The sequence below is a fragment of the Malassezia globosa genome, assembly GCF_000181695.2.
Source record: "Malassezia globosa CBS 7966 chromosome Unknown mgl_sf_5.2, whole genome shotgun sequence".
NCBI classification, from domain to species: Eukaryota; Fungi; Basidiomycota; class Malasseziomycetes; order Malasseziales; family Malasseziaceae; genus Malassezia; species Malassezia globosa.
The window spans coordinates 405511-417614 of NW_001849867.1; the positions used below are offsets into that span (position 1 = coordinate 405511).

General features: G+C 54.6%; 8 protein-coding genes across 8 annotated transcripts; 3 read left to right on the plus strand and 5 right to left on the minus strand.

The window, feature by feature from the left end:
- Window positions 1-22: 22 nt before the first annotated feature.
- On the minus strand, window positions 23-669 carry MGL_2398 (uncharacterized protein; the record flags this gene model as incomplete). The annotated part of the gene is made up of 3 exons (XM_001730550.1): window positions 23-243; window positions 311-559; window positions 666-669. 3 exons carry the CDS (start codon window positions 667-669, stop codon window positions 23-25), a joined length of 474 nt encoding a protein of 157 aa, XP_001730602.1.
- Window positions 670-970: 301 nt separating this feature from the next.
- MGL_2399 (uncharacterized protein) lies at window positions 971-2335 on the plus strand (the record flags this gene model as incomplete). Its single annotated transcript, XM_001730551.1, has 1 exon — window positions 971-2335. The coding sequence occupies one exon, from the start codon at window positions 971-973 to the stop codon at window positions 2333-2335; it is 1365 nt and encodes a 454-aa protein (XP_001730603.1).
- A 62-nt stretch (window positions 2336-2397) lies between these two features.
- MGL_2400 (uncharacterized protein) lies at window positions 2398-2896 on the minus strand (the record flags this gene model as incomplete). The annotated part of the gene is made up of 2 exons (XM_001730552.1): window positions 2398-2724; window positions 2807-2896. 2 exons carry the CDS (start codon window positions 2894-2896, stop codon window positions 2398-2400), a joined length of 417 nt encoding a protein of 138 aa, XP_001730604.1.
- A 347-nt stretch (window positions 2897-3243) lies between these two features.
- Window positions 3244-4260, plus strand: MGL_2401 (uncharacterized protein; the record flags this gene model as incomplete). The annotated part of the gene is made up of 1 exon (XM_001730553.1): window positions 3244-4260. The coding sequence occupies one exon, from the start codon at window positions 3244-3246 to the stop codon at window positions 4258-4260; it is 1017 nt and encodes a 338-aa protein (XP_001730605.1).
- MGL_2402 (uncharacterized protein) lies at window positions 4261-5577 on the minus strand (the record flags this gene model as incomplete). Its single annotated transcript, XM_001730554.1, has 1 exon — window positions 4261-5577. One exon carries the CDS (start codon window positions 5575-5577, stop codon window positions 4261-4263), a length of 1317 nt encoding a protein of 438 aa, XP_001730606.1.
- Window positions 5578-5958: 381 nt separating this feature from the next.
- Window positions 5959-7812, plus strand: MGL_2403 (uncharacterized protein; the record flags this gene model as incomplete). Its single annotated transcript, XM_001730555.1, has 1 exon — window positions 5959-7812. One exon carries the CDS (start codon window positions 5959-5961, stop codon window positions 7810-7812), a length of 1854 nt encoding a protein of 617 aa, XP_001730607.1.
- A 1257-nt stretch (window positions 7813-9069) lies between these two features.
- On the minus strand, window positions 9070-10440 carry MGL_2404 (uncharacterized protein; the record flags this gene model as incomplete). Its single annotated transcript, XM_001730556.1, has 1 exon — window positions 9070-10440. One exon carries the CDS (start codon window positions 10438-10440, stop codon window positions 9070-9072), a length of 1371 nt encoding a protein of 456 aa, XP_001730608.1.
- A 677-nt stretch (window positions 10441-11117) lies between these two features.
- MGL_2405 (uncharacterized protein) lies at window positions 11118-11969 on the minus strand (the record flags this gene model as incomplete). The annotated part of the gene is made up of 1 exon (XM_001730557.1): window positions 11118-11969. The coding sequence occupies one exon, from the start codon at window positions 11967-11969 to the stop codon at window positions 11118-11120; it is 852 nt and encodes a 283-aa protein (XP_001730609.1).
- Between the last annotated feature and the right edge of the window lie 135 nt (window positions 11970-12104).

A 12104-nucleotide genomic window follows, 5' to 3' on the forward strand; every position in this document is an offset into this window, starting at 1 on the left:
AGAAGGGAAAAGAGGCCCAGTGTCAGTCTGTGTACAAACAACATGGCGCAGAGCAAAACGCGCCTACGCGAAACAAAACGGACGTACCCAAGTTGAGCTGAGAGAATGCACTGTTCCTGTGTGCGACGCCTTGCAGCTCGTCTGTGAGGCTGCTCTTGCCCTGACCAGGCACATCGCCAGAGGCCACCTCTGCTTTTGCGAGTTCCTGTTCACGCGCATTCTCTGTCCAACCCCAGAAACGGACTAAATTGAATCAAATAGAAAACATGTGTAAGTACAAGCACGCTCATACACAGCCCATGTCACGTACACGTCGAGCGCTGGTACGCATACAAGAATCCTCCGCACAATCCAAGGAATGTCGATAGCTTCAAAGCCGCACCAAGCTTTCCGCGGCCGCGCGCTGGATCAGAGCTCTCTAGCAGCCAGAGCGCACTTGGGAAGGCCACGGCTGTGCCTGCGATAGCATAATAGTCCGAAGGACGGAAGTAGCGCACCACGCGCCTGAAGTGCGGATCCGAATCAATCAATGGAAACTCTGTCTCAAATTCCTTCTGAGCTGCCTACGTCAGCACATGTCCACAGGAAAAAGATAGAGAAGAGGTGTTTGTGTGAGTTGGTGGGGTGCACCATGCCTCACTTCGTGTCGTGCAACGTATACGTACGCATCGTGGCAACAATCCGTAACGGAATGCAATCAGTTGGCCGCCGACGTGGTTCGTCTCAGGCGCTATCGGAACTTGTGCCCAAACGACCCAGCCAGCCAGGCGGAGGATCCCGAGTCACGTGATATCCACGCTCCCTGACACACTCAACTTGCCCTTTTCACGCGCGCTCTTCATGCTTGATGACAACGCGTTCGCCACTGGTAGCTGCACCTGCCCCTGCACCATCAGCTGGCTGACCTACTAGCTGGTAGACGAGCAAGAAAGCAAAAGTGCCACTGCCAAAAGCAGTGTCCCCACTCAAGATGATGCTGCTTCCACGCGCGCTTACAGGAGCGTGGCGCATATCGTTCAGTGCTGCTGCCAAGACATTGTCCTTTCATACGACGGCTGTGCCAACGTTTCCTAGAGCACGGCGTTCTATAGGGCCTTCGCGCACTGCAGTCGTGTCTCATGGACGAACCGACACGCACACATCACAGGCGTCGTCGTCGCCGCGCATCCCTGCCGCGGTACCGTGGTTCATGGAAGAAGAAGTGATTGATGCGCCGGTGCCGCCACCTGCACCCAGCGCTGATGTCCTGCCACCCATTGCATGGCTCCCCTCCTATATACCTGCTACAAGCGATATTCCCGAACAGCTTGCCCAACTCATTGACATGTGTGTCACAGGCCCGCTCAGCGCGCTTGTGGCACGGCCAGCAGAACCGGACGACATCGACATCGACGATTGGTCCGAACGCGTACGCGGCTCGCCACTGGCTGTGATTAAGCCGATGAATCCAGCCGATACCGTCGGCGATGAAGGTCAGGATTGGATCGTGGTCGTGCAAGTCCGCGGCGCTGGCGTAGGAACCGTGCGCCGGGTCGCGTCGGACATCGGTACGTATCTCAAGCACACGCGTCCACCAGCACCTGTGCCAGCTGAGGCGATTGCCTTGGATGCGATCCTTGGACCTGCTCAAATTGTCCATGAGCAGGATGGGCTTGTAAGCGATGGTCCCGCGGAGTCGGCCTCTGCCTCAGGACGAGGCGCACGGCCTTCTGGCATGTCTCGTGCTGAGCATGAGGCAGGCCAGCATCTGCCAGCGTGGGAGATCCAAAAGCTCGCCCTTATGCGCAAGTTCCCCGATGGATGGATGCCCATGACAAAACTGTCGCATGAGGCGCAGCATGGCTTGCGTCTCTTGCATGCAGCAGACCCTGAGCGATTCCACATCGGCGTTCTCAGTCGACGATTCCGCATCAGCCCTGAGAGTGTGCGACGGATTCTGCGCAGCAAATGGCAGCCGAGTGAAGAGGCCGCCCAGCGACAAAACAGGCGCGCAAAGGTGCAATGGCGACAGCAACCGGCGCACGCCTCGAAAGACGAAGCGGATGAAATTGCCGGGTTACGTCAGGGCGGAGTTCCGGTGAATACAGAGCCTCGTCAGACATCTCCAGAGATGAGTGTCGTGGATCCCTCCTACGAGCATCCCGTGCGAATGGAAGGCTTGGTGTCAAGTGCTGACCTGGCCGGGGGCCGCCGGCGCCAGAAAAGCGTTGCCTCCCGTGGGAGCGGTGACTGGTGTCTGATCGATGCTGGATGGTGTGTGGTGCATGTCATGACGGCCAAGGCGCGCGAACATTACCGCTTAGAGGACATGTGGCGATATAATGGGACCTCGTGAGGTCCGCCAACATGGTCCGTCCTTGCTCAGAGCGGCTGATGCTCGTCACCTTTTTTTTTGTTTCACACTACCCCAATCGATCCACTGGCGTCAATACTCCCGCGCGCAACACCCCCAAGACACGTACAGAGCTCCAAGCGGTGCAGTATGTGGGCCGCACTCGTATCTGTGATTTCTCCGGCCATGATGATTTCATCGAGCACCGCATACACTTTGTAGAATTGAAACACAAGATCTTCCTCGCACACGTTGGAAAAGTAAGCATCCAGAACTTCGACAAATAGATGAATGGCCTCTAAACAAGCCAGTTCGTTGTCGTGCGTGTCGATGCACGCACAAAAATACAAGCCAGCATAGCGCCTATACACGATTTTGTTGTCGTTGCGGAACTGGACATGTCAGCCAGTGCATTCAAACACGTCTCTCTCCCACGCCGACACTAATGTCCGCATCCCTTGAGCGCTTGCGTACCTCGACAAAGTTGCTTTGGGACCGCTGATCACGCGGTGCTATGACACGAAACACCTCTCCCGGGATTTGTGCCTTCTCCGCCTCATCCATTCGTACATAGTACTTGGCGAGGCGCACTTTGCCCTGACGATTCTGTACCAGCACGAATCGGATCATAAGGAGGCAGCATGGACGACGGATGGCCTCACAGCCAGCCGCCTTGGTTCCAACGTGGGAGCATAATTCCTCGACACCCCAGACACTCGCAGTCTCTTACAAACGTGTCGTCGATCCAACGCACTGATGACACATTGTCACTCACTCCATCCGGATTTCCGTTGATTCTTTTGGATCAGCGCAGCGCGTAACTCTGTCGCGGCAGCGGCAGTGCACATTGGTAGTCGTCAGACATCCGCCCAAGTATGGTCAAGTGGTCGTCTGTGCTACTGCGTATACCGATGACGCTGCACGGCTGGGATCCGTTGCGGATCCTCGCACAAATGACAGCTTTGCAGTGTATTCACTACATCCTACTCGCAGCATTTGTGCCGCCGTTTCTGTCGATCTTTACAGAACCGGCAGCACTTCGATTTGAAGGCGGACCTGCACAAGTCGGCATGATCATGGACTGGCGCGAAGTCGCAAGTAAGCCGACGTGGGACTGGCACACAGTGATGCATCTTGTGAATCTGTACAAAGGTTGGAGCAAGACAGGCGGTGAGAGCGGCCCTGCTTGGACGCCCAGTGAACAAGTAGCGCTATCAAACTGGACGGCTGGCGCCGTCTGGCTCCACGTGCCGGACCATCGAGGTGGCTTGCAGCCGTATGTACTTCCGCCCACGTCCTTCCAATGGAACGACTCGTCGCCATCTCTTGCCAACGATCTGTCCACTGAATCTCTGCTGACTTCCATGGCCGAAGAGCCTCTCATACCCGCAGCACGCTCGCTACGATCACCAACGGCGTTCGCCTCGTCGCCCACCTCGTTGCCATCATCGATATGGCCGTCGCCGAGATGGCTCGCGAAAGATGCATCGCGACCGACCAATACATCAGGCACACTGCTCCAGCAAGAGCGTCAGCTTGAAATGTGGGAGTATCGTCGCACACATGACGCACGACGTGGTTGGGCTATTAGTGCCGCATGGATGCTCACGGTCTTCTTTGACGTTCAAGTCTTGTACTATCTTGTCCGCAAGCCTACCCACGTGCTGGATTTTGTATGCACGATGCATTTCGTTCACTTTATTCTGACAACCTCCTTTGCAGGTGCATTGCCGCACTCCGTGTATTGGTGGGTGCTTATGATGGTTCATGCAAGTCTATGTATTGTGTTTGCCGAGCGCATTGCGATCCAGCGCGAAATGCGCATGGGCTTTACAGACCACACCGTGTTGGATTCGTCTCAGCTGGACGAAGATACATACGAACTCCTTCCTTCACGCAGCCGCGGCGCGGGCCGTGGGAGATACTAGTTATGCAGGCGGATAAAACCCTGCGTACAACACACATGCCACCCCACTGTAGCATAGCAAGTACAACACAACCCCTTTTGTCCATGCAGGACCGCCTCGCTCACATAGCATGGCAGCAGCCCACCATACCATTGGCATGCCCCCTGGCGTCGCCATCCGCAATGCAATTTGTACATGACTCGCGAACAGCAGAATACATAAGACAACAGCCGTATGATAGACGTACACGAGCTCACAGCGCAAAGCGGGCCGGGATCGGATGGTTGTGGAAACGCGCTTGGCTGGATCACTGGCAAGACCACTACCGCGCCAGGGTATCAGCGTCTGTTCGACAACACGACGCGCGCACGGCGTGGCCAGCCAGCAGCCGTACGCGCCGAGCGTGAGGACTGGAAACGCCAGCACAAAGTTGGGCACTTGTGCGAGTGTCCAGTAGCGAAAGAAACCGACATCCCAGTAATGTGCTTGGACGAAACTGTAGACGAGCGGGATCGGCTCCATGTCACACCATGGACGTCCAGGGCAGAGTCGTTCATACGCCCACCGCTGGTGCAAGAAGAAAGGGATCGAGATGAAAATCATGCCTGCCGCCGCACTCACGACATCTGCACAGACAGTGATGCATGTACGCTGACGCTGTTCGATCCAAGGGCGGTGAATCGCGTGCCATACGAGGAATGCACCTAACAGGATCCCATTCGCTCGAAAGCACGTTGCGAGACAGAAGAAAAGAGCTGCACACCACCGAGGCAAAGGACAGGGGCGTTGCAGCACGCAAAGACCGCTGAGCACGAGAACAGAATAAAATGGCTCAGGCGTTGGAGCAGTAAGTGCCGTAGCTGAAGCTGGCGCAAAAACAGCCAGAAGAGCCGCTCGCTCAGCGAGGGCGCGTGAATGCGTTTGGGCACGAGTCAACATGTACAGCAGCACCGGTGCGACGATAGTGGCCACGTTCGCCAGAAAAGCACCTCCCACTACTGCACACGTGGCACTCCAGCGAGTATCGCCCCATAACGCCGGTATAGAACCAAGTCGGCGTAGCACAAACACAATGCCTGGCTGAAACGCCAGTGTGTTTTCATACACGTACCCACGCTCCGGATGAGCAAGCGCAACAAAGTAGACTGTATCCCAACGTACAAAAGGAACAGCCCAAGTGTCCCACGCAGAATCCCATGCACCCTGCGGCAAAGTAAGTCGCACGAGCTCCGCAGATGTATCAAACGCTGTCTGCAGATGCGTGCACACCAGCAGTGTGCACACACATACGATTCGCCACAGCGCAGACGCCGCAAGTATACGCGTCCATGCGCGCATGCCTTTCGTGGCTTTGTTGCTTCGAGCCCGAAAGCTTCTGCTGCAGCAAGTGACAAGAACGAATGTGACAAGCGACGCGTTAGCAGCAAGTGGGGTTGGCCAAGCCGCAAGATGGGGCGCAATAGCGAGTGGAGGAGGCAGCAGCCCTGAGTTCTCGTAGCACGCATGCAAACGTGTGCCTATTTCTCACGTGAGTCGCATCCACGTTATCGTGTCCCCCCTATTCCCCCCCTCCTCACCACCACCTCGTCGTCGTACCTCCATCATCCATTCACGCACCTCTCCACACGCCCGCTTAGTACCGGTGGAGGTGAACGGGCAAACGCCCATACAGCGAGTGTTGTCGACGAAAAAAATCCATCTGACCAAAGAGTCGCCATTATGGTGTTGGCCGATTTGGGGCGGCGCCTAAACCAGGCATTTTCGGACTTACAGAGGCAACCGACGCTTGATGCAGCTTCCGTCGACCAGCTGCTCAAAGACGTGTGCAGTGCGCTACTGGCCAGCGATGTCAATGTGCGCCTAGTGCAAAAACTTCGGCAGGATGTAAAAGACGAAGTTAGCTCACTCCTGAATGACAAGGGAAAGGCTGAGTCATATACGGATGCACAGCGAAAGCACCAAGTCCAAAGAATCGTGTTTGATTATCTTGTGAAACTGGTGGATCCAGGCGATGGATCGACGAAGCACCGCCTCGATAAGGGACAACAGCATGTGATCATGTTCGTTGGGCTGCAGGGTTCAGGAAAGACAACGTCATGTACAAAGCTGGCACTCTGGTACCAAAAGCGTGGCTACAGGACGGGTCTTGTGTGCGCAGACACGTTCCGTGCGGGTGCCTTTGATCAGCTGAAGCAGAATGCAGCAAAGGCTCGCATCCCCTTCTATGGCTCCTACACAGAGACGGACCCCGTGGCAATTGCGTCTGCGGGTGTGACATCGTTCAAGAAAAACCGCTTTGATGTAATCATTGTCGATACATCCGGACGGCACAAGCAAGAGAAGGACCTGTTTGCAGAAATGGTCGACATTAGCCGAGCTGTGAAGCCGAGTCAGACCATCATGGTCTTGGATGCTAGCATTGGCCAGGCTGCAGAGGCACAGTGTCGTGCATTCAAGGAGGCTGCTGACTTTGGTGCCATGTTTGTCACAAAGCTCGATGGACATGCGAAAGGCGGAGGTGCGATTTCTGCCGTGGCTTCCACGCAGACGCCTATCATCTTTATTGGAACGGGTGAACATGTGCATGATTTGGAGCCGTTCCGTGCACGACCCTTTATCTCTAAGCTGCTTGGCTTGGGCGATCTCACAGGTCTGATGGACAAAATGGAAGAGGTGCACATGAACGAGGACGTGCAGCAGCGGCAGCGCGATATGATGAAAAAGATCCAAGAAGGCGGCACCTTCACGATCCGCGACTGGCGCGAGCAAATCACACACATCCAGAGCATGGGTCCCATGTCAAAGATGGCGGGCATGATCCCAGGCATGAGCCAGATGATGGGACATGCGCCCAGCGACGCCACAGCGAACGACAAGTTCAAGATCATGCTGTACATCACCGACAGCATGACGCCCGAAGAACTTGACTCGGACGGCTCCTGCTTCACGAAGCCGATCAAGACATCGACTAGCCGCGCGGCTGCTGCGCGATCGCACTCGGACGAAAAGGCACAGAGTCGCACAGCGGCCAACACCAACGCCAATGCCAACGACAAAACAAAAAGCAAGGCTCCATTACGCCTCACAAGTCGTGCTCTTCGTGTGGCACGTGGCAGCGGCACGAGCGTGCGGGATGTGGAAGAGTTCTTGATGCAGTACCGAACGATCTCGCAAATGGTGAAGAAGTTTGGGGGAAAGAACAGTTGGCTCCAGCAAATGAAGAGCGGTGGCGGCAGTGGCGCGGGCGCCGGCCGTGGTGGCATGCCGATGTTACCGCCAGGTATGACACGGGAGCAGGCGATGAAGATGCAGAATGCGCTCCCGGCTGATATTAAGGCGCAGCTTCGGCAACCTGGCGGTCGTGAACAACTCATGCGACAGCTTCAGAGTGGAAATGTTCCACCCTCTTTAGCCGCGATGGGCGGTCTGCCCGGCATGCCGAGTTTTCCAGGTATGGGTCTAGGTGGTGCAGCTGGCGGTATGCCCGATCTTGCTCAGATGCAGAGTATGATGCAGAACATGGGCGGTCTTGGAGGAATGATGCAAAAGATGATGGGTGGTGGTATGTCATGAAGGACGGTTTCCCATGTTAGGCAAGAAAAACGCTTCATAGCACCGCACTCGCTAGTATGTTGCAACTTTTTCCCTGTTCGGTACCTTGTCCGTAGGTTGTGAAATATTTTTTGCAGGTAGCAACACATGCGATCAACATGCAAAAAAGAATTGGCCCTGATTTTTCCAAGTTGGTTTGTCATCAAAGTACGAACCTCCACGGCTGAACAGCACGTACGACATTTTCCTCCCTTGCCTCGATCAGAACGCTCTTCTTGTGCGCAAGTGCCTCAACTCGTTGAGTGGTAATGGTACAGACCACAGAGCATGATACGCAGCTTGCGTACGTACAAACATTTTTTTTTTTTTTTTTTTTTGCACACTTTACATACTTACACAGGGGTGCAGGTATCCATGGCATGCTTGCGTGCAAGCCTTCTTCTTGCGTTATCCAAACCCACAAGCGTCGCACATTTTGTCCGTCGACGTTGTTGATCGCCGCATTGAAATGCGCGCAAAAACACCATCTGAAGACATGTTTCCTGTCTTGTGCACATCAAGACTCATTCTAAAAAGTGGATCGCTGCCCAGCTGGGCGCCCAAAAACATCATCCAGCATTCGACATCGTGGGTGCTCGAGGAGAGCGAAGTCGATTTATCTGCATATGACCCTGCACAACCGCGCGTCATGTCTATTTGGACGCGAAATCTTGATCATACGTCTGTACTAGCTGTAACTGAAGCCCTCAAGTTCCAGGAGCCACGGCAAGAAATGCAATCGCAACAAAAATCATCATGGTCACAGTCACAGGCACAGCCACACTTGCATTTGCATTCAGAGCCACCACCACATCCACAACTACAACTACAGTCACAACACCTAACACACGGACAGCCATCGCAGCCACCAATGCGTCCCTTTACTCACTTGCAGTTGGCTGCCGATGTGCGCTCAGCTGTATCGTTCAAGTTACTTCGCTATCGCATTGAAAAATTTGGACTTAAGCGGTACATGTCACACGTCGAGTCGTCTCGGAATGGCCTTATTTGGGTCATCACTCGTATGGCACCGCATCTTGCCTCTGTACATACCGAGCACATGCCGCCGCATGTGCCTCCGCCCCCCAGACGTCGACTTTTGAATGCCTTACGTCCACCATTCCTCGATGGATACCCTGAAACGCCATGGCAGTGGCTCAAGAAAAAATGGCGGCAGTGGCGGGGTGCGTTCCGCCGCACACCCACTTCTTCCACATAAGTATTGTACAATAATGATGTTCATAGCGATGGCGACGACACACTTGAGTCACTCAGCACAATTACATCCGAATACACGACACGGATCAATTCACAAGAATCGTCATCAACGCTTTTCTCATGAATGGGTGTGCATGTTTTTGCGGAAGAACCATGTGTCATGAAGGATGTGAGTAGCGTCTGTCGTTCGCCTGTTGCATGCACGGAACTTGGACCCTTGTCGCACCAAGAGAGATCTGTAGGGTACTTCGATCTCTTACGAGCAGCCAGGTACGCTCTTACACGCTCTGAAAGTTGTTGTCCTTGCGCGAGAAGAAGCGGCACAGGCAGCCATACGCGCCGAACGATGGCTGCACTCGAAGCGTGCTGCAGACGCATAGCCTTGGCAAGGCCATTGACGAATGTGTCAGCATCGTATGAGACACGAAGTTCTAAGCGACCATGCTTTGTGCGCATGGAGTGGATGTCACGCATGTGCAAGGAAGGCTCAGGAAAAGCTTTGAATGCATGGACCTGCATTGCAGCCAACTTGACGCTGAGTTCGTCCACGATAGGCTTGGGTGCGCTTTTCGCAGCGACGGAAACACTAGCGGAAGCAGTAGAGCTGGTAGTCAAGGTCCCTTCATGCAGCCTCTTATTGGCATCCGCGTCATCTTGAGCGCTGACTTGCTTGTCCGTGTTTGCTGCAGCGATGAGCTCACGAACGTACACGCCATCAAGTAAGAGACGCTCAAGCTTGTCCAGCACAGCGCTCGGTGTCCACAGAAACGACTGCTGCAAGGTTTGGGCCAGGGCATGAAGATCTACTCGTTCGTACGGAGGAACGCGCGCCAGTTTCGCCACGAGTGATGCTGAGCGCATTGCATCGTACTCGGACGTGCGAGGCCAAATGTAATCAAAAAGGTAGCGACGTGCGTTGGTCGTGCTTAAGAATGTGTCGTTGATGGAGGCGGCTAGTTTCGGCTGACATCTACTGAGGTGACCATGCGAATTGGACCGCAGCTCTGTGCGCATATCACGCCGCCATGCAGCAAGAAATGTATCCCATGCCGGCGACGATGCTGCAAGTTGCTTCGGATCACACTGCGGGGGAAAGTGTGTGCGAAAAGCCGACGTCAGCGCGGAGCCAAATCCAGCTCGGGCTAGCGCCACAGCAGTCTTGATGCCACAATGCACGAGACCGTGCGTATCATAGTCACCACCAGATAAAACAGCCACAAGAACCATGGCATCGCGATCTAGATCCCATGCTGCTTCCCGAGTATCGTATACAGTCAGCAGGTCAGAGGACGTGTCGTGTGTCGATGGACGAAGCACGCACACAGATCCGTACATAAGAGCATCCACATCATCTGTGAGAACGCCATCATCAGACCAAGTAGATTCATCCATGCAAGTTCCGCTTCAGCTTCGGCATATGCACGCCAATAGACGAAACCAAGATCCGTGAGCAGTGCACAAAAACGAGCTTCGAGTGGCTGATACGCATGCGACACGTGTGCGTTGCGTTTGATCGTCGGCTTATGTGGTCCATCCAGCACAAAAATCGGGTATATTGGTAAGTTAAAGAACCGTGCAAGGCGGAAAAAGAGCGCTCGAAGCTCCGGCTGCGCGCCACCGCAGCTTTTCTTCGCATGGTACATCCACTGGGACGCATCAATGCCCATGCGGTACATGCGTCGACAAGAGCGGTCCTTGCACAAGTGATTCCATGCTAGCTGCTCAAGTGCCATGGGCGTGCCATGTGCAGCTAGTTGCTGCCATAAACCTGGCACACCCATGTCGGTGGTGCATGAATCAACAAGAGGACGGTTGCCTCAAGCACGCGAGTGTGTTGATGGGACGACCTGTGGAGGGAAACGAGGCACTTGTGACTCTACGAAAGCACGTTCGTATATGTGTATATATGTATATCGACATCGGCTGTACTATGTCCTCCAGGAGGGGGCGTGGGGTCGTGCTCGCCAAACGAAGGCCATGTTTCGCTTGTTCTTTTTATTTTATTTCACTTTCGCAATCAATATATGCATTTCTTTTGTCGTCTTTTGCAAGACCTGACGTGGCCCTACTCAAGCCTCAGAGGCAGACTCGGCAGAAGTGCCAGGCTTCTCCATGTCCCGACGACGCGCCTCGAGCGTTGCAGCAAGCTCACCACCACCAGCTTGCGACAAAAGACCTGCAATCTTCTGCCCTGGTGCAGAGAGCAAGCCAACCAGCTGTGCACGCAGCGTAGGCAGATTCGGCAGCTTCGTGAATGCAGGCAAAGCATTCGTGTCAACGAGGCGACTCCGTTCAGCGACTGCAACAATCGGCTTGAAAAGCGGCGCTTTTTTGGCGCTCTTTGGGTCATGCGCATCTACAGCGGCAGCAACAGGGCGCTCCATAGCTCGCAGGACCTTGCCAATATATTCCGGCGAAAGAACAGGACATGTTAGCATAGCAAGCTGACCCCGCAAGTGTGGCTCCAAGGCCTGAACGGGCTGCGCCGTGTCCTTGCGGCATACAGGCCGCATGAGACCTGTGCGAATCATCGTCAAAGAACATGTGGGGAAATTCCACGGAACACCATTGTTCTTTTCCTCGAGACGCGCAAGGTCCTCGCTAGGTATCTTGACGAGCGACGCCTGCCGGCGCACATTGTTGAGCAGTTTCACATCCAAATTCTCCATTTTGAACAGGAGAACAAGCTCATTCTCACGCAGGAGCCGCTCATACTTTTTGAAGAGAAATGTTTTTCTTTCACTGAAGCCTTTGCGCTTGTCCTGATAGGCAAAGCGTTTGGGTCCTTTCGTGTTAAGCACATTGTGAGGCGTTTTCCCAGTAGGCGCTAGTGAGCTTGACGTGTGCGCCGACGCCACACTCGCGTACGTCCGCACTGCCTGCGCTCCCTGACGCATGAAACGTGCGATCGAGAACGCCATGTTCCCGGCGAATAGACGCGCAGCGTAGCCGTATTGGGAGAGAGCGTCTCTGCGTCGGCTGACGAGACAGAGCGAGACAAGGAAAGCCTTAGCCAGAGGACGAGATGCGTGATACAACTCACGTGATCTACCTGC